The sequence below is a fragment of the Priceomyces carsonii genome (genome assembly GCF_900007245.1).
Source record: "Priceomyces carsonii strain CBS4050 genome assembly, scaffold: Debaryomyces_carsonii_scaffold_1, whole genome shotgun sequence".
NCBI classification, from domain to species: domain Eukaryota; kingdom Fungi; phylum Ascomycota; class Pichiomycetes; order Serinales; family Debaryomycetaceae; genus Priceomyces; species Priceomyces carsonii.
The window spans coordinates 1,805,853-1,825,885 of NW_026946674.1; the positions used below are offsets into that span (position 1 = coordinate 1,805,853).

At 37.3% G+C, this 20,033-nt stretch overlaps 7 protein-coding genes across 7 annotated transcripts; 4 read left to right on the top strand and 3 right to left on the bottom strand.

The window, feature by feature from the left end:
* Positions 1–153: 153 nt before the first annotated feature.
* FAB1 (1-phosphatidylinositol-3-phosphate 5-kinase) lies at positions 154–7,293 on the top strand (the record flags this gene model as incomplete). The annotated part of the gene is made up of 1 exon (XM_062956939.1): positions 154–7,293. The coding sequence occupies one exon, from the start codon at positions 154–156 to the stop codon at positions 7,291–7,293; it is 7,140 nt and encodes a 2,379-aa protein (XP_062807831.1).
* A 605-nt stretch (positions 7,294–7,898) lies between these two features.
* SRD1 (Srd1p) lies at positions 7,899–9,470 on the top strand (the record flags this gene model as incomplete). The annotated part of the gene is made up of 1 exon (XM_062956940.1): positions 7,899–9,470. One exon carries the CDS (start codon positions 7,899–7,901, stop codon positions 9,468–9,470), a length of 1,572 nt encoding a protein of 523 aa, XP_062807832.1.
* Positions 9,471–9,628: 158 nt separating this feature from the next.
* Positions 9,629–10,672, bottom strand: TLG2 (Tlg2p; the record flags this gene model as incomplete). Its single annotated transcript, XM_062956941.1, has 1 exon — positions 9,629–10,672. One exon carries the CDS (start codon positions 10,670–10,672, stop codon positions 9,629–9,631), a length of 1,044 nt encoding a protein of 347 aa, XP_062807833.1.
* A 192-nt stretch (positions 10,673–10,864) lies between these two features.
* PRCAT00001011001 (uncharacterized protein) lies at positions 10,865–12,040 on the bottom strand (the record flags this gene model as incomplete). Its single annotated transcript, XM_062956942.1, has 1 exon — positions 10,865–12,040. One exon carries the CDS (start codon positions 12,038–12,040, stop codon positions 10,865–10,867), a length of 1,176 nt encoding a protein of 391 aa, XP_062807834.1.
* A 390-nt stretch (positions 12,041–12,430) lies between these two features.
* On the bottom strand, positions 12,431–14,035 carry AMN1 (Amn1p; the record flags this gene model as incomplete). The annotated part of the gene is made up of 1 exon (XM_062956943.1): positions 12,431–14,035. One exon carries the CDS (start codon positions 14,033–14,035, stop codon positions 12,431–12,433), a length of 1,605 nt encoding a protein of 534 aa, XP_062807835.1.
* Positions 14,036–15,402: 1,367 nt separating this feature from the next.
* On the top strand, positions 15,403–17,796 carry ROD1 (Rod1p; the record flags this gene model as incomplete). Its single annotated transcript, XM_062956945.1, has 1 exon — positions 15,403–17,796. The coding sequence occupies one exon, from the start codon at positions 15,403–15,405 to the stop codon at positions 17,794–17,796; it is 2,394 nt and encodes a 797-aa protein (XP_062807836.1).
* Positions 17,797–18,286: 490 nt separating this feature from the next.
* On the top strand, positions 18,287–19,735 carry PRCAT00001014001 (uncharacterized protein; the record flags this gene model as incomplete). The annotated part of the gene is made up of 1 exon (XM_062956946.1): positions 18,287–19,735. The coding sequence occupies one exon, from the start codon at positions 18,287–18,289 to the stop codon at positions 19,733–19,735; it is 1,449 nt and encodes a 482-aa protein (XP_062807837.1).
* Positions 19,736–20,033: the final 298 nt, after the last annotated feature.

A 20,033-nucleotide genomic window follows, 5' to 3' on the forward strand; every position in this document is an offset into this window, starting at 1 on the left:
CAATCTATAAAAGACTTATCAGCAGATAAGATTCTACTTCCGACGCGGTGATTTAAAGACTTTGTGGTCTTTATTGGGCCTCTGGGTACTCTAGTATCATAAGCTTTGCCCTTGTTATCGTTGGTGTCTGATTGATTTATAGAATACACTGGAATGAGTGACCCCACATGTAATGAAAGTAGGCTATTACAACATCTGAATAACAGTGAAGAGAACGTCCAAGCTGGTCAAGATGAAGACGATTTCACATCATTTCCTACGTTGCCTGACCCTGAACAGGATCACTCGAAGACATTAACAAATATTTTTTCGAAAACATTAAGAAAGGTAACCAATAATGCAAGCACTTTTGTCCATAACTATTCTTCACCTCAGTCTAATAACATAAGTTCCAACAGCCAAAGTAGCAGTCCCATAAAGCCGCCGACATTGACGACGATGGCCGTTGTGGATCCTACGCTGGACTCTGACAGAGCCGTATCGTCTGTGTGCTATGAGCCATCGGTTAATGAAGTTCTTCATAATAATGTCACTGAAAGCACACCTCCTCCAAACACAGGATATTCAAAAGTGGATAAAGGACTCATTGCTAACGATGATCAAAATGAGCTGGCAGCTCCAGAAGTTGCTGCTTTGCAGAGCGTCTCTATGCCGCTGACTTCAGTTGAACAAGCGGTAGTTCATTCGACACCCGACTTCAAGAGCTTGAGATTGCCCAAACTGCTGGGCTCTAAGCTACAGCCGCCTTTGTTGAATACAAGTGCGACGAACTCCGTCATCAATGTCAATGCTGTAGCAAGCACTGATTGGGAAGCTTCGTCGATAGAGCATCAATTTTCAAAGCTACATGCTCCTCTTACGGACTCGAGCACTAACACTAAAGAAAAGCATGAGACGATTCTGAGTGAGCTATCAAAAATATTCAATAATTTACCTAATGATATTGAACTCTCGGAAGATTCTGCTTCAGACACGGATACAATTAATGTGAGCACCATTTCTTCACCTAAAACGTCTTCTCATATGTTGAACAGTGACATCTATAACGATGGTTTTGAAGTCCCTTCTCCAGTAAAAGCAGAAGGGCCACGCAAAAATGATGTTAAAGGAGGATATCCTTCGTCTTTATCGACATTTCACGCAATCAATAAAGGAAATCATAGTTTGAGAAAGAAGCAATCTTCAAATTTATCATCTATTTTCCTTGATAATGCAAAGCATATCATAAACCATAACATAACTGGTCCTGTGGTGTCTTCAGCCTCTTCAATCGTTCCTAGTAAGAGACTGAAAAAGAAAAAGAAAGCGAAGAAGCCAAAAAGGTCCTCTGAAAATCCTTTAAAAAATGGTGGAATACCAAGAAAATATTGGATGAATGATTCTTTTGTTTCAGATTGTCTAAATTGTTTTAAACCATTCACAGCTTTCAGAAGAAAACACCACTGCCGATTCTGTGGCCAGATTTTTTGCTCAGATTGCACATTGTTTATTTCCTACAAACAGCATAAGGAAGAACGGAAAGGCTATAACAAAAATAAGAAAAAAACCTACAATGATAAATTGAGAGTATGTCGTCCTTGTTACAGTGACGTTATAGTCTATTTAAGTGATGACTCGTCTAGCACTTCTTCAAGTGACTCAGATACTGAAAGCAGCGAGACAAACAAGACTCAAAACGATGACAGTTTCAACTCTTCAAACCAACTTTCGAGAATAAATTCGAGATCTAACAATTCGAGAAGAGCCAGCTTTATTAGCAACTCAAATGTGTTCTCTAGTAGAAACATACTTGAAGATGACACGGTTAACTCTTTTGATCGCTCACCTTCTTATCACATATATCCTCGAAGTAGCTCGTCGCCTCTGAGTGATTTGAATACTTCGAAGCAGTCTTTGTCAAAATTTTCTAATGCAGAAAATGCAAGGACAAATTCTAAGCATGCGCCCCAAATGGCGATTCCAACTACTAGGACTGGAGAAGCAGTTGAAATTCCACTATCTAAGTATGCACTGCCAGGTGCTTATCATACCTCTAATATTAATTCATCAGTCACTCCTTCTCTGGTGGGTGAGGTTGGTCATCAGTGGTTTAAAAATTATTCTCATTTGAGGGTTGGAAATCAACCTGATCTGCAGAAAACTGGTAGTTTTGATCAAGTTTATAACAACATTTTGAGTAAAAAGATAGGGAAATATAGGATCCTGTCAAACACTGATAAAAATCTAAAGAAAGAGAGATCCAAGCGGGGGGATTTCTTTACTACCGTTAATGCTAAGCAAGATGAATATGACATAAATGGTGATGATGCAGAGAGTGAAAATGAAGACGAGCAAGTAATGTCTCTCTATACTTCTTTAAACCACTTGGGCTATGATAATCATAGACCTACCTCTGCATTATCCCCAAGTGCAGCAGTATCGAATAGTTCAATGGTAGTCCCAACTTTGGGTGACTTTCCTACGATCATGGCTAATGAAAGACTACTCCCTAGATCTTTGAGCTCTTCAATGAATACACCACCTACTCACTCAAAATTTTTTCACAATAATAGTCCAAAAAATGCAATTATAGATAACGATGATAGCAAACAGGTCATGAAACCTTCAAATGTCACATTTTTAGAAGAATTGCCCAATTCTGATCGCTTAAGGTCTCAGGAAAGAGCGCATGCGTCTCTTCTAAGAATGAAATCTAGAAGGAAAAGTAAATCTACCAGGAACATTCTGATCTTGACCCAGAATAATAATAGACTTCCTAGCTTTGAAAGCAGTAACCTCCACAACTTTCCTCTGTCCGTGTCAACCCCAACATCGCCAACGCCAAACCAAGCGTTACAGAGTAGCCAAACATACTTTAATGGGTCGCCGAGCCTGCATTCTAAAAGCCTGAACATAAAAGACACATCAACTGGCAATTTGGAGCCCGAAGCTAACAAAAGGCAAGACTCAGTGGTAGAGAGTATATACGAGCACTCTTCGCGTCCTTCCTTCAATTTAACTTTGGAAGAACTACGTCCTGGTGATATGGCTCTGGCCGTCGCTCTGAAAGATGAAAGAAAATTAGCATATGATGATAATGAAAATTCTGAGCTCAATCTTATTTATAAAGATTATTTGGATTCAATTCTAATGCAATGCTTGGTTGATTGTGATGTCAAAGGAAGCCAGGAACGATGGGTAGCCGTATTAGAGAAAGTACTATCAAATGTGAGTCTTGTGAAAGTGACTGATACGCTTGATATTAAACAATATATAAAAATCAAAAAGATTTTAGGTGGGACAATTGAAGATACTGGTATTATAGATGGCTTGTTTATGACTAAAAATATTGATTCAAAGAGCATGGCATCATCTATTGATAATCCTAAAATTGCTTTATTAATGTTTCCAATAGAATATTTGAAGCAAAAAGAGCTGTTTATAAGCTTGAGGATTATTCATGCTCAGCAATCTGTTTATATCTCGAATTTGGTTTCGCGTTTAATTTCTTTGAAACCTGATATTATAGTTGTCGGAGACTCTGTTTGTGGCCTAGCAGAACAGCTATTAGAAGACGCAAATATCACAGTTATATCTAACGTAAAACCTCAGGTAATTGAAAGGATTTCAAGATATACAAAGGCAGACATCTTCCAGTCTATTAATGATTTGTTTTTCAAAAAAGGTTCGTTAGGGTCATGCAAAAATTTTGAAATAAGGAAGTACTGTTTTCATAATTATGTTAAATCATTTGCCTTCTTTACCGGAGTGGAGATCGAAGCAGGTTTTACTATCTCACTAAGAGGAGGAGATGAAGATCTTCTTAACAATATAAAATATGCTGTAGAAACTTTGATTGTGGGTTGGCTCAATTCAAAATTTGAGCAGAGTTTTTTTAAAAATCTGTGCTTGAGCTTTTCGATTAGCAATCGGGCTTTTGAAGGATTCAAAATGAAAGAAAGGGTAGATAGAATAAGTTGCGAAACGCAGGGAGATGTTTCGCTTGATAAAGCGGAGGTTGTGCAATATATTGATTTATTTTGTGAAAGAAAAATTAGTTTATCTCCTGCAGTGAGGTTCCCTATTCCATCTACGTTATCTAAGGTAATTGATTCGTATGAGAAGTATACTGGCTTTAAAAAAACTGATGTTGAAATTCAAGCTGCCAGTGATAACAGTGAGGTGAAGGAAACATGGATAACCCTTTTGAAAATTGATTTAAAGTTTGAGCTTCTTCCTGATGGGAAATCTGATCTCCTAAATATTGTGAAATTTGTGAGTGCTTCTCAGCTGAGGTTGCTACTCAATGAATACCTCTTAAAAGCCAGAGCATGGTCGAACTGTATGAAACTTTCGACTTACCAGCTTTATCCTGTTTTTCACAAGAGCATCCATCTATTATATTCGATGGTTTCTATTAAGTTTGCGACACCATGTTTAGGTCCTAGTACAATTGCTATCGATTACTATTCTGACAATGATAAATGCCTAGGTATCTTCTTAGATCAAAGTTTCCAAGATTCAACCAATACTTGTGACGAGTGCGGTGATCTACTTTTAAATCACTATAAGAGTTATGCCCATGGCAACGGCAAATTAGATTTTATACTTGAAAAGTATGATAACGTTATACACCATTACGAAGGAAAGAACAGACGAGTTATGTGGAGTTATTGCAGAGAGTGCAACCAATCAACTCCTATCGTTCCAATGAATGATGATACTTATTATTTATCCGTTGGTAAATTTTTTGAATTAGCTTTCTGGGGAAGCAACGTGGCTGTTACAGAAAAGGTTTGTGAACACGATTATTTCAAGTCTTATATCAAGTGTTTTGGTTACATGAATCTTGTAATAAGAGTCGAATTTTCCGAGATAGATAGCTACGAGGTGGTTGTTCCAAAGAAACAAATTCAGTTCATGCCAGAGATTGATATAAAGCTTAAAGTGGAAAGCTGGGCCCAAATCAAGAAGAAAAGTGAGAATTTTTTCCAAAGTATTTATAAAAGATTAAATCGTGTGAAAGTTGATACATATGAAAAAGCTGAGGATGGTCTTCATAAAATAGAAGAACTCAAACAAAAAGCTGCGGAGCAGGCAAAGTCAATAGAATCTAAAACATTGGATTTATATTATTCGACTTCTCCAACAGATCGTATCAGCTTGAATTCCATATTAAGAGACTTACAAAAGCTAGGTGTGGAGTGGGACAATGAATTTAATGAATTTGAAGAGCTGTTTTTGCCAAGCGAAAACGAAATCACCAAAATTACTCAATTTCATCTTAAAAATTTTTTAATGGATAGGTATAATAATGATGGACTGAAAGAAGGTGATTTTGATAGTGGATCTAAATCTGTAGAGAGATCCATATCTGAACAAAAAAAAGTAAGCGAAGAAAAGGGTGAACAACCAGATGAAGGCGCTAAAACATTACCGAATTCTGAAAATAAAAATTCTGAAAAGGATACTGAATTTTCTAGCCCAATCAATAAAGAAAAGTCAAATGAAATTGGAAAGATGATTCCATCTTCCCTATATCAAAAGTCAAATCTTCTTGATAGGATCAATAAAATGGAACAACTTTTGCTGCAGGAGCAATCAGGAAGCTCGAAAGAAGACTTGAAGAAAAATGCAAAGCCGAAAAAGCAGGTAGCACGCAAAGGCTCTGAGGCTTCTTTGAATCAATCTAATAAGGTAACGCAATTGGCTAACTTCTTCAATCAAATGAATTTTGACCAAATATCTATGGAGTTCAAAAAGCAAAGAGAAAAGGAATTGCAAAAAAAATTACATAAATTCAAAGCCCTTCCAATTCTGGAATCTAAGCCAATTGTGGAAATCTACAATAAAATTGAAGATGTAGTGGATGTAAATGATGAGGAAAAAAATACTAAGAAATTGTTGGAAACAAAAGTACCAAGTCTGGACCATTTCGGGAATCCAGGTGATTCCAGAGATCGAATCCCGACCCCTAAAACTGTTAAGGATAGTGAAAGAATGGGAGAGACATCCAGAGATAAAAGCTTTGATAGAAGCGATGAAAAGGGTCCCGATTTGACAAGAGAATCTAAGGACAAAAACCTCGAAATCCCCCAGCCTGAAAGACAATCTCTCTTGAAATCATTGACAAACTTCTGGGCAGATAGGTCTGCTACATTGTGGGATCCATTAGATTATCCCCTTGATTCTTCGGAGCATACGTTCGCAGATTCTGATGTTATTGTTCGAGAAGATGAGCCGACTTCGTTGGTTGCATTATGTTTATCATCGAATGATTATAAGCAAAAGATAAAGAAAATGGAGGAGGACGGTTCCGTGGAAGACGAAAAATTTGAAGTAAACGACTCCAACAACACCAAAATTAAACAATTCATCAAAATAGAGAAGAAATTTAAAAAGAATTCAAATAAGAAAGGTTTGAACGACATGGAAAAAGTTATGATCAAAAATAAATCCAATCATTTAAAATATCAATTCGTTGATGGGAATATGCAACTTTCATGTAAAATCTTTTATTCCGAACATTTTGAAGCATTCAGAACTTCGTGTGGTAACAACGAGAGTTTCATACAAAGTTTATCAAGATGTATTAAGTGGAATTCAAGCGGAGGTAAGAGTGGTTCTAACTTTTTGAAGACTCTAGACAATCGATATATAGTCAAGGAATTGTCGAAGTCGGAGCTTGAATCTTTTGTTTCAATTGCGCCGTTTTACTTTAAGTATATTTCACAGTCGATGTTCAACACCCTCACCACTGCAATTGCTAAAATATTTGGGTTCTACCAGGTCGAAATTAAAAATTCGGTCAATGGAAAAACATTCAAGATGGATTTCTTGATCATGGAGAATCTCTTTTACGGCCACAATACCACTAGAATCTTTGATCTCAAGGGTTCTATGCGGAATCGTCACGTTAAACAAACAGGTAAGGAGAATGAGGTTCTTCTAGATGAAAATATGATTGAATACATATATGAGTCGCCTGTCTTCGTACAGGAGCACCTGAAAAGACTTCTACGAGGGTCACTCTTTAACGACACCAGTTTCTTATCTGCCATGGAGGTCATGGACTATTCCTTAGTAATTGGAATCGATGACTCTTCCAAAAAGCTCTACATAGGAATCATAGACTGGTTGAGAACTTTCACATGGGATAAGAAAGTGGAAAACTGGGTCAAAGGAAACAACTTGATAGGGAGAAAGGGCAAGGATCCTACTATTGTTACTCCAAAGCAGTACAGAATCAGATTCAGAGAAGCAATGGAGAGGTATATTTTAGAAGTGCCTGATATCTGGTATGAAGGGAAGTGATTTTGAATGACTCTCTGCTACTCATATTGACTGTGTCAAACCTATAACAGCCGCAACCTTGCACGGAGCTCTATGCGCATAACATTCCTGCAATGTGTGCACTACCAAAAATAGACTTTGTATATATGCTAATAATAATTGCAGAACATATTGGATACGCACTGCCTCGCTCAAAGCTCCCACGCGATTTTAACTAATACTTGAGTATAAGTGTGCGATTCAAATGAGGCATGGCTGTCTGCGGCTTTCTTCCTTAATCTCTATTGGTCTGTAATTATCCTTCGCCTGTATATAGCCGTGTCCGTTTTTTTGATTTTCAACGCCTCTCGTCTGTGTCTTCACAGCCGTATAGGTAGCGCGTGTGTTCGTGCAGTCGCTCACCCCCTATTCAAATTTGCAGTATACAATTGAAAAGAACGAATCGCAATTTCACGAAGACAGCATTATAGACTATTAGACAGAAGGGACTTTTAGATTGACAAAATCAATCAACTGTAACTAGGAAATTTCAATACTCCTTCATTCGCTTTTTTATTTGGCATCTTCGTGTTTGCCGCCGCGTCTGAATTATATTTTGTCAGTATCTGGCAAAAAGACAAGAAATCATGGCGTTCCAACTAAGTTTTAATTCCTTGTCATTCATTTTGATCTTGGTGTCATTCGTATTTCTCTTATTGGCTACCATATCATCACCAGTGGTGGATGTTTTTAAACTAGGAAGTACGGATCAATACAACTATGGTGTTTTTGGATATTGCAAGGTTAGCTCAAGCAGTTGCCCTAGTGCTACGTATCCATATTCAGTTTCAGGTGTTGATAGCACAAAGGATTGGCTCTTTAGTTCGTCTGTGAGGGACAAATTAGCCAAAGTGTTTATTATATGTCCCATAGCTCTTGGTTTCAACTTCCTTACTTTGGCTTTGATATTTATATCCCACTTTGTGGATAGCTTCTTGGTGATTGTTGCTATCGTTTTAAATTTCATAAGTTTTCTTGCAACAGCGGTAGTTACCGTCATCATTATCTTGGTATTCCACCCACATGTGGCATGGACGGGGTGGATTTTGGTCGGTGCAGCAGCAGCAAATTTGTTTTCTATGATGTTCTTATTCTTCACTTTGAGAATTGCAAGTAGAGGAAGTGACAATGAATCCGTAGTCAGCACAACAGATGACCTAACTGAGTTTGATGATAAGTTTAAAAATATACAAGTGAATACTTTTCAAGCACCTAACAAGTTTGGAAGTGGTTTTGATAATGCAAGTTCTATCAGCAAAGATTACGAGTTTAAGGTCAAGCCATCCAATGATCAAGTGACTAAGATAGCAAGCAATTCGTCCTTGTACAATTCAAATCCGCAACTTATGAAAGATCTCACAATTAATGATAGACCTATGAATTCTTCTTATGCTAAGGGCTCTGAAAGTTCCTCTTCATATTATGAAGACGCGAATGTTAATCTTAAAAACGGTCCTAGTACACCAGTTGCGACAAGACAACAAATGGCACCAAGATTTGTGCCCAATATGGTAGCTCCAACTTCAAATGAAGGACTTCTGGCCCCAAAGAACTCGAGCTTACCTTATCCACGTAACGATCCAGCTGGGGTGCAGCCCTATCACGGAACAAGCATGAGCGTGTTTGAACACCATCCTGAAGTGGAGGGTCATAAGCCGTTTACTGAAATGGATGATGACGAATCTCACGTTAACAACCAACCAGTTGAGCTTGATTCTGATGCAGATTCTGATTTCACGAGTGTTTCCCAAAGAGCACCAAATCCAAGTTACAATCCTCCACCGCAACAGTTTTACGGTGCACAAGTACCTGAAAACCCTTATACGTATAGACCTGGTGGTATCCCACAGCAATTTCAAGGACGGCCCCAGTTTGTTCCAAATGGTCAACAGGCACCACCTCCGCAGTTTTATCAAAACTCACCACAATATGCTCCACAGGCCATACCTCAGCAACCATCTTACTATCCCGCTCCCCAGCGGAGACAGCCGACAGTCTCTGATAATGTTTTGTCTAATAACCCTGATTTTGCTTTAGGAGGTCCTGGTGGCATGAGGCGAAATAAAGGGTTTATCCCTCCTAGTAAGAGGGCATATGGAAACTCACCCTCATTAAATCAAAAGAGCAAAGCTAGCGGTCCATATGGCTTCACAAATTGAGTTTTTTTGAGAATACTATTGACTTTGATAAGCTAATTCATGTATTATTATTCATAGGCTATTTATATTATCTTTTTTCAGTTCTTCTTCCTTGAAAGATTAAATAAGTCTTATGTTCTTGGTTTTATATATACTGACTATTCTAATAGATGTAGAAGCTAGCTTAAAGTGTTCTGTTCGTTATCATTCGGTTTATTGATCTCTGGTCGGGGACTCGTAGCTGGTTTTGTTACTACCTTGGTAGATCCGTGTGGTTTTACAAGAACCAAAATAAACAAAGCAAAAGTTACTAATATTAAAAGGAAAATAATCTTGCACTTTGTTGTTCTCTTTTGATAGGACTTGGCTTTTATGAGCTCTTTATCAGACGATTTGAGATCTTGTACGGTATTTTGGAGGTTATAATCAATTCGGTCAAGCAAGCTACCTTGATCAATTACTAAAGTTTCCATTTCTTTGAATATGGTAGATATTTCCAAAATCCCCATTGCTATATTTGATATCTCTTTTTCCCTTGCCTGCAAGTACAGTGAATCCATTCTGGAATGTTGCTGTTGCTGTTGCAATGTTTGTTTTGAATATTCATCTATCTTCCTTGAGTCTTCTTCCATCAATAAATTCTGATCTTCACTGGATTGCAATAGACCGCTTGACTCATCTTCATCGTCTTTTAAGAACTTTATATAGTTATTTTGAAGATTTCGAAAGACTAATGAATCTTGTTGTAATTTCGTTGCGTAGCTTCTCTTGTAATTATTCAAAATTTCTAAATCACTCGCCTTATAGTTTAAATTCAATTTCTCGTGATTATCATGAAGATACTGGAACTTCTTGATCAAGACATAGCATTTCTCAAAGTTTTTTAATACTTGATAATTCAAATTCTCGATCTTTGTTTCAAGCGATTCCTTCTCGCTCTTGGTTACAATAATCAATTTTTTATACGTTGAATTCAATTCATCAATCTGCTGCCTAATCCTTGTTTGGATGTCATCTAATTCCTTTGAAATTTCAAATATTGAAGGGATGATCTGTTTCATTTCAATAGAGTTATTATTGTCACGATAATTAGTTCGCCTTGATTCAATCAAACCCTCTTCCTCATCGAGTAAAGAATCAAATCTGTTCTCATTTTTTATGGTCAGATTCCGTGGGATCGTTCGACGAAAAGATATGAATAATTTTGTTCTGTCTCTGAACATTCGTCTATAAAGTCAATATGTGATATTAATTAGTATCGATATAGACTCGATTATTAGTTAGACTCATTATATTATATCCTGTATATAAATGTGCTACCATAATAGTAGTATATTTCATGAAAATGCTATATATGCTGGTATTTTCCTTTCTGTAAGGCTTTTGAAAAGTTGATACTTGTTACTATCTGATCGTCAGGCAGATTTACAGTTCTTAATTTGATTCAATAGTTTTGCTGTGAATGAAGGTTTGGAGTTTAATTGCTTTGAATTAAGGTTAAAATTAGACGTCATCTGTACTGTAGGTTGTCTTTGACTATACTTTTCTTGAATTCCTTGAAACATATGCCAGAGCTTTTTTTTTGTTGTCATAAACTCATCTTTATCTCTTGCTTTTGGAGGTGGGGTGATATTACTAGGTGCATTTAGCTCTATCTGATACAATTCATCGAAGAAATCTTCATAAGTCTCCGTGCATTCCCAACAAATAAACTCATGATACAGATGAGTACGATGTAAGTGATTTTTTTTACTAAAATCCCCAAATTTTAGGGTGTTTTCTTTGTCGGATTCACAAGCGTAGATTATTGAACTAATTTCATATAGTGGCTTTTCACATAGATCACAATGCTTAAGGTCACTTGCTCCCGGAATTTCGCCAAATATTTGTTCTAAGTTCTCTGATCGGGATTCAATTGTCATATGCTTCATGATGGTTTCATTAGAAATAGATCGATTCCTCTTTTTTTCATTAATCCTGTCGTTAAAGATGCCAGCTCCTATCTTCAGGTCTGCAGTAACAATTTCGTCTGTTTTTGAGCCTTCTAAAAGAGGTTTTAAATCATTCTCAACGTTCCAAAGCTTCTCCTTAAATTTAGCTAACGATTCCTTTCGCTTAAGCGTGTTGTTTTCTAGGACACTCTCAACTCGTTCGTCAACATAATCTTCAATCAACACAATTGGATCTTGAGTGTCCCCTTCTTCATATTGGCTGTCACCTTCCTCATATTGTTGTGTATCATCTAAGTTGCTACTCTCCACTTCTGAAATCTCATTTCTTAAAGAGCTTGTGTTTGGCGTTGATGCATTGCTCATCGAAGTCCTAGTAGGTGAAGAAGACCTCGATTTAGGTTTCAGAGGTGGGGGTAGTGGTAGCGAAGTCAATGTTGTATCATCAATCAAATCTAGCATTGAAGGTCTATGGAGTAACGAACGTGGACAGGACTCCGTTTTGAGTCCAATTTCTTTAACGGTACATATGCTGTCCGAGAGAGTGGCCCTCTTGCAGTGTCTCTGAGTGATTACATCCGTCCCGATAGAGGTGCTAACTGTTGCTAAGCTGGGCCTTCTTGATAAGTCCACAGGAGACATTCTTCTCTTTTGCTCGAAGTATCTTTGAATTGCTGTACCAATTATATCAAGCTAGGCTGGCAAAGCGCTTGAGAAAAATTGTAAGAAACTTTCCTCTCAGCGTGAATTCTTCAAAGTGCAAACTAAATGAACAAGTGGTGACGTTTTGGGTATAGTTAGTGAATTCTGTCAAGTATGTCGGCGTTGTGCTCATACTAGCCGTCGTCTACGTCTTTCCTTTTATTCATTAAAGTGTAGAAACAATTGTTCCCAATCGGGAATATCAATAAATAAACCCGGAAGTCCTTTTCGGGTTTCTTTCGAATTTCTAATTTTGAAGCGAATGTGGAAAAAATCTACTGTTTACGATAACTAAAGTTGCAAAATTCTTTATGACTATTAAATTTTTTATTAAATATTCGCTACTCTTGATTGTAAAAGTTGTTCATGTGGCATGTCACCATCCTCAGTTTTGTTGACCCAATCGATTATGTCCGTGAATATTCTTCGAGATATCTTTTGGTCCATTTCTAGCTCTTGTTCTCTCATCATTAAACATAACTCTTCACAAGCTTCAATGAGAATAGATATGCCTCTATACTCTTGACGTCTCTTGAATTGAATAAGAGGTGCAAAGTTTGTAATTTTGTTGACATATCGTATCTCAAGGACAGAAAGATTAACTAGTAAATTGTTCTGAAGGATGGAAGGTATGGATTGGTTTGTGAGTTGAGAACAATTGTTAAGTGATAGCCGTTGTAATGTTGCATTACAATTTATTGCAAGGTTCCAAATGACTCTATCAGATACATGGCAACCTGCTAAACCCACCGTCTCTAAATTCTTATTATTGCTGGTAATCATCATTAGACTATTGTCGGTGACTAAATGACCCCTGCTTTTTCTTCCAAAATTTATGTATTTGAGTTTGTTACAATTCTTTGCAATGTGGTATATACCAGCATCAGTGATGAGATCACAAGCTCTTATATCGAGAACTTCAAGGTTAGGACAATTTTTACTAATTAATATCAAATGCAGATCATCAAATGTCTTGGATCCAGTAATAATGATTTTCTTAATTTTTGATCCATTGATGAAAAATTCAGGAGTAGGAAACAATTTTGGACACATATAAATTTCTATCCATTCCAATCTTGAAAAATCAATTTTATGTTTAATCATATCAATTGACTTTTGCTTCATCTGAAATAGTTTATGCAACAAGAACACTTTTGGTTGAATCTTTACCTTGAAGTCTGAGTTTATGAATTTACAGAACTTTGCTTGGTCGCTAAAAAATAATTTCTCATTCAAAAATTCTGAAGCAATTTCATTGAACAATCTATTAACTTGTAGGCAGTTGAAAAGGGGACCACCACCAGTAATTTTTGGTTCCTCATAGGAAGAAGTAGATGCATCGAGGTAGTAGCTTTCCGCCAAATCTCTATCACCATGTATCAACATTGAGTGTCTCAAGCTTAATGGTCTCCTTCTGACGGGCGAACTTTCTTGTGGAATAAATGTATTCTGCTTATCAACTGACTGAATAATTTTATGAACCAACTCTGGAATTTCAAAAATTGAAGTTTTTTTATTGTCTAAGAATGACATAGAATTAAAATCCTGGAAATGCACATTACTTTTGGTTTTCGAATTAAGGGAATCGCTTTGGATAGTATTTGGTGTTGATGGAGTATCATGCGTATCGAATTCTGAATCAGAACTATCAGATGATAACGATGAAAGTGATGCATCTGTATCATCTTGTGATGTCAGATAGCTTGGACTGCTTGGAACAAGTGAATTTGTTTTATAAGACCTGCGTCTAAAAAAATGCTTAATAGATGGTGTAATGAGAACGTTGTTTCTTCTATGAGAGCAAGCATTTGACCTCGACTTTTTGGAAGTCCTCTTGTAATCTGATAGGTAATTCAACTCATAGATCTGATTGTTGTAGTCTTCAGTAAATTGTAAAGGTTTGGTACTGTTTGCAGAGACAGGACTAGAATCCATATTTATCAATTAATTATAGTAGAAGAGGTATTCTTACCATGCAAGATGAAACGTAATATATCAGACTGTAATTTCCAAAGAATTGAAAATGATAATGATTGACTAAGGTGAGTTGATATGATTAACGTTTCATTTATAACTCATAAATAATGCAGAACTTAGGTGGCGAGTTGTGCCAAACTATTCAACCGTGCGGTTTTCTTCCAGACTGGGTTACCTTATTAAAGTTTCCACTTACCTCTGGTGGATATTGTCCATATATATACATATCACTATCAATAAAAAGATCCCCATAACTTGAGATTTGACTGCCAGCCATATGTACCTTACCGACCACTTTTCATCGTTTACATCCCTTATAACGCTATTAAGGGAAAATTTCGATACTAGATTCGTGTTCGCAGTCCCTTTCAAGTCCTAATTTGTCAATCCCAACCTACCTTTGGAGCTGGCATACTTTGAGATGGCTGGCTGAACTCTCAAAGTATTTACCACAAATTGTAGTCACGTGAAAATTCATGTTGCAACTTTGCACATCCATACTGGCTAATCCCCAAAAGGATAACACTAGAAGCACACTAGCAATAGCCGACGAAAGGGCTTGCGAATTCCAACACTTAATACTCAGGTACCGCTCGTGTAAATACAGGGGTAAGTAGTTACGTGTTATGTGGGAATTTCTCACTTATTTTGCAAGAATTACAGAAGAAAGAGTAAGTCTCACCAGCTTAACTTCAAATATTTTAGACTCAATTCGTTTTAAAGTTACGAAATGTGTACATTAGCTTGCAAAACAACCTTCACTAGTAATAAGTTCAGTAAAAATTTTCAATGACTACGACTACCGAAATGCAATCCAGTTTCAAAGGTATCATTAGAAACATTCGTGTCCCTTTATCATTTTTCTCTATTGGAGAGAAAAGGCAGAATAGAGGGCGCACTTGTAAGTCCGTTATGATAGCCTTTAATAAAATGACGCAAAAAACGAAGCGTATCTAGAACTTTAATTACTCTGCTTAAAATTTTTCAAGCATAAATTAGACTCTATTATTACAATGTAGCAATCCTCAAGCACATGTTTCTTCAGATCCTAAAAGATATTTTAATGTTAAGAGGATTATTAAGACTTTGCAACTAACTTGTAGAGATCTGGCTCTCTTTTTAAAAGCGAATGGTTTTTCCGTAAAAAGAAACTCTGAGATTTTCCGGCTAGAAGCGCACGTGATACAAACTTTAAGAAAAAGCCACTCATCAAGACTTCACCCTGATAAGCTGATCCTAACAAAAAGCAATATTTTATATTTCGAGAGGTTTGTTTGTTATGAGAGCTTGAGCTGAACACTGAGTAAAATTACAAACTGATAGAAATGCCCAAGAAATCGTCACACCAGTCACATCAGTCCAAGCTGGCATCATTATTTGATGTCCGACTAACTAACCTCGATCATGACGTGTTGGTTTTGAAAGGTAATGAAACGGAAGCCTCATCAGCGTTGTTGACAGGAAACATAGTCTTATCTTTAAAGGAATCTATAAGCGTAAAGAAGATTTCATTACGCTTGTATGGTACATTGAGGATGTCTTGGACTGAACAAATGGGATCGACCAGAGGGTCCGCACCACGGACTTTTAAGTTCGAGAGACAAATTTTTGAGCATTTGTGGGATAGCAATGATTTGACACACCATATTCATGCCTACCGTACGAATGAAAGCTCGTCAGGAAATGCGCTGCCTGTTGGTACATTGAGCAAAACTCATTCAACAGCGTCATTAAAGAGCCTTGGCCATGCATCAAGATCCTTGTCCTCCACTAGTCTTACAGGTAAAGCGTCATCAGCACGATCATCTTCAACTAATTTGGCTGCCTTAAGCTCTCTTAAGGGTGATCAGGTTTTGACACCTGGAAATTATGAGATTCCGTTCAATGCGATTCTTCCAGGAAATATGCCAGAATCCGTAGATGGACTACCTGGCGGTGCAGTAATTTACAAGATGGAGGCAACTATAGATAGAGGAAAGTTTCATAATAACATGGTAACAAAAAGACACTTAAGAATAGTTCGTACATTAGGCTCAGATGCTGTCGAATTGTCGGAAACAGTAGCCGTTGATAACACATGGCCCAAAAAAGTCGAATACTCTATAAATGTTCCATCGAAGGCTATAGCGATAGGATCCGGTACGCCAATCAGTTTCATGTTGGTGCCATTGATGAAAGGTTTGAAATTGGGTGAGATAAAGCTTCAATTAGTAGAGTTTTTTTCTTTTGCTGGAAATTACCCGGGAACTCACAATGATTTACGTACCGTCGTCGAAAAGAAAATCAAGCGTCCAGATGAGAATGATGAAAGATTTCAGATGGACAGGTGGGAAATAGATGCTTTCTTGAAGGTTCCTGCAACTTTATCTAAGTGCACGCAAGACTGCGAGGTACCAAACCACTTAAAAGTTAGACATAAAATTAAAGTAGTTATTGGTTTGGTAAACCCTGATGGACATGTATCCGAATTAAGAGCTTCGTTGCCTGTTCAATTGTTTATTTCGCCGTTTGTCAGAATTATTGCTAAGCAGGAAAGCTCTACATCGCTTGACAAAGATGCGAAAGATGTAAATGAGAGAGAAGAGGTATTATTTGCCAATGATACAAGCGAGGGCCAAACTCCTAATGTGCCAAATACTGACTCCTATACATCATTGACAGGAATAGTGGCACCTCCGGTCTACGAAAGACATATTTTCGATAGACTTTGGAATGACGTCTCACCTGCAGAGTCACCTATAGGATCAGGGTCTTCTACGCCAAGACATTATGGAAATGATGTTCAAGATCAAATGTCACTCTCGCCACTAGATAGCATGCAACTAGTTGAAAACCTTAGACAGTTATGCGTTCAACGAGGAGAGCATGGAGAACAATCAGGAAACATGACTCCAACAATGACACCATCTTCAGTTGGGTCAAGGGGGAGACCAACTTTCAATATTGATGGAGACACACATAACGAAAGTGATTACTTTAGTCGTCCTGCAGCTTCAAGTCGTCCACTCTCTCCAAGTGTTGCATCGCCCCCAGTACACATGTCGCGCGTCAACTCAAGCAGCAGCTTGTTTGATCCAACCAGCTTATCAAGGGTCCCATCTTATAGCCAAGCGATTTCAAGTGCACCACTGGAGGAATCTCTTGCTCCGGTGTATGAACCTCCTCGTCCTGGCTCAAAAATAAACTTGAATGAAGTTAATAAAAGGTTCGAAGAACTGTCTCTGAATGATGCATCTGATTCTCCCCAAACTGAAGGAAAGCTATCGAAGGGCCATAGTTCAGCTAATTTGGCGAATTTGTCTAGAAATACATCCTCTCTTTCGCCTACTCCTCCACGAAGCGAATCGAACGTGAATTTGACACCGTTACCCCCTAGTATGACCAGAGGGTCGTCCAAATGGAGCATACCTTCCGTTGGCAGTAATTCATCGCGCGGCCACGAAAGCACACATGATTTGTTGGATGGCAAGGCTCAAGGTGACTTTGATCATTCGACACTGAGCAATTCTCCAGCTCTAGGGACTAGCCCAGGAATGAGCAAGTCTCCGGAGCCCCATCCTCATGCTTTTTTTAAAAGAATAAATTCTAGTTCTAGTGTTACAAAGCCCTCAAGCAGTGCATCAAACAGAAGTGCTGCTATAAATGCTCCTCTCAGGTCGTCTTCAAGTTTGAGCTTGCATAATTTACAATTCTTGAATAAGAAAAAGGATAAAAAATAAAATATTGAGCGACTGTCTCGTAAATAGTGCATCTGTTTATTAGCTGCCTGGTCTTTAATATAAGACAAGTCGTGCTACATAGCTTCTATAAACATTCTCAATAGATCATACGTAATAAGAAACTGGATACTCATCCATCTTGAAATTATACTATTGCATTCTTGTGCCTTCCACAATATAAGTTCGCTTTGAGTATCGATATTTTTGTGTAAGGGCAATAATTACCAAATAGGGATACTTTGTAAACATTATATAGACTATTTTTGAAGATAATAATCTCTTATACAAATATCATCGTGAAAAGATATCTGAGGGTTGAATAGAAACAAAACACTACTCCTCAGTTGGAACAGACTTCGATAATACAGTTATAGCTTTAAAGTGAAAAAGGGTCCGAAATCAATCTTCGCTATTGACCCACTATCGCATCAACAAAAATCAAGATTTGCGTTTACGGACAGGGCATAGCTACAAGAAAGTAAGGAGGATTATGGAAGAAGTCCTAATACTAGATCAAGCAGACAATTATGAATCAATAGATGGAAACTCTGAATTGGAGGATTCTTTCAATCCTAATGATATTCTTGCTACAGACGAATACAGGATAGACTTGAATGACTTGATAGACAACAATGTACTAGAGAGTCAGAGAGATGAGTTAGACAACGAAAAGCATACATTAGGTTCAATACCAGATATTCTGAGCCAAAAAGACATTATTATACCGATTAGTCCTATCAAGAAGCAAGGCCAATCATCATTTGCAAATGTTCAATCTCAAAGCGACACTAATGGAATTAATTTTATACGATCAAATTCACCTAAAACATGTCTCAGGCCAAACTTAATGAACACAAATATAGTTGCTAATGAACTTTTTCAAGTTACAAGTACACTCAGGGGAGTATCCCGTCCTCATTTTGATATATCGAATTTTGATGATCCTATGAATGAAGATTTCTTTGATTCTAAAGGGCTTAACAATGACAAACTAAACAAATTGGTTGATGAATTAGGCTTAAAATACAGTAGGGACTTTGAGTTTGAACTAGATGATCAATTACGGACAAGGTTCTTCAAAGGAAGATTCAATAAAGAGGTTCTAAATTCAAATTCCAAAGACGAATTGGATAGACAATTGAGTAATTATCTAAATCAAAATATATCAAGAAGGCAGCAGTCCCAGAATAAGGAGAACTTGGCACCTTCACCAGACCCATTGAAATCTATCAAGAGCAGGGATAATAATTCAATCAAAAAATCTAATAAGATGTTTTTCAAAACACCTCGAAGAAACACTAACTTGACCTCTGGCACTAGACCCCTCTCAAACCTAACAAATCTTGAGCAAAAAAAGGATTGGCAATCTGAATCTGCCGAAAGTGCTAAGTCTCCTAGACGAATATGTTCTCCTAGGCATCGTGCTGCTCCTGTACCCACAAAACCTTCCATTAGGTATGGGGATGCTCGATCAACTATATTTCTTGTAGACTCACTGACTGGTCATATCAATGATGCCACAAGGTTTGGAACAGAACTAAATGCATCAAACTGTGAGGGGTTTCCATTACCAGAAGACGCTAATGAAGTGGTTCAAATTCCCACTAACGATGATTCGAAGTCCAAGAAGCAAAAAATGGCAATCATAAAGGCAATAAGAAATAAACACTTCCGAAAGACAACAGAAAACAGCAATAATACAGAAAGACGTTCAGGGTTTTACTCGAGAGGCGAATTCCAGAAATACAGGGACTCTTTGAAAAAAGAAAAAGAAGAAAAACATGATCTTCTCGGCGTGGAGGTTGTCAACCAAACATTAATACCTCTTTCTAACACAAAGAAAAGCACGGATGATTTGTATGACGACGACTTAACAAGTGAAAAGAATAGAAAAAAGGAGTCCCGAAAGGTAAGATGGGCAAATGATTTAATTTGGTAAATCTATGTCTTCAACCTCTCGCTACTCCATTCTTGATAATAATGTATTATTAACACCACCTGCTAAATAATAATTTTTACTATATTGATTGGGATTTTATAAGTTTAATAGTTAATAGAATTTAAACACGAAATTTTCACAGCTTTTCATTATTACTTTCCCGATTAACTCATCTTTATACGACTGCATATTCACCAAAATTTCGCGTCCATATGGGCAATTTTTTTGTTGACACTTCATCAGAAGTAGCACTTAATATTCACCAAATACTACAATATTATAAAGAGATTGTTTCTGA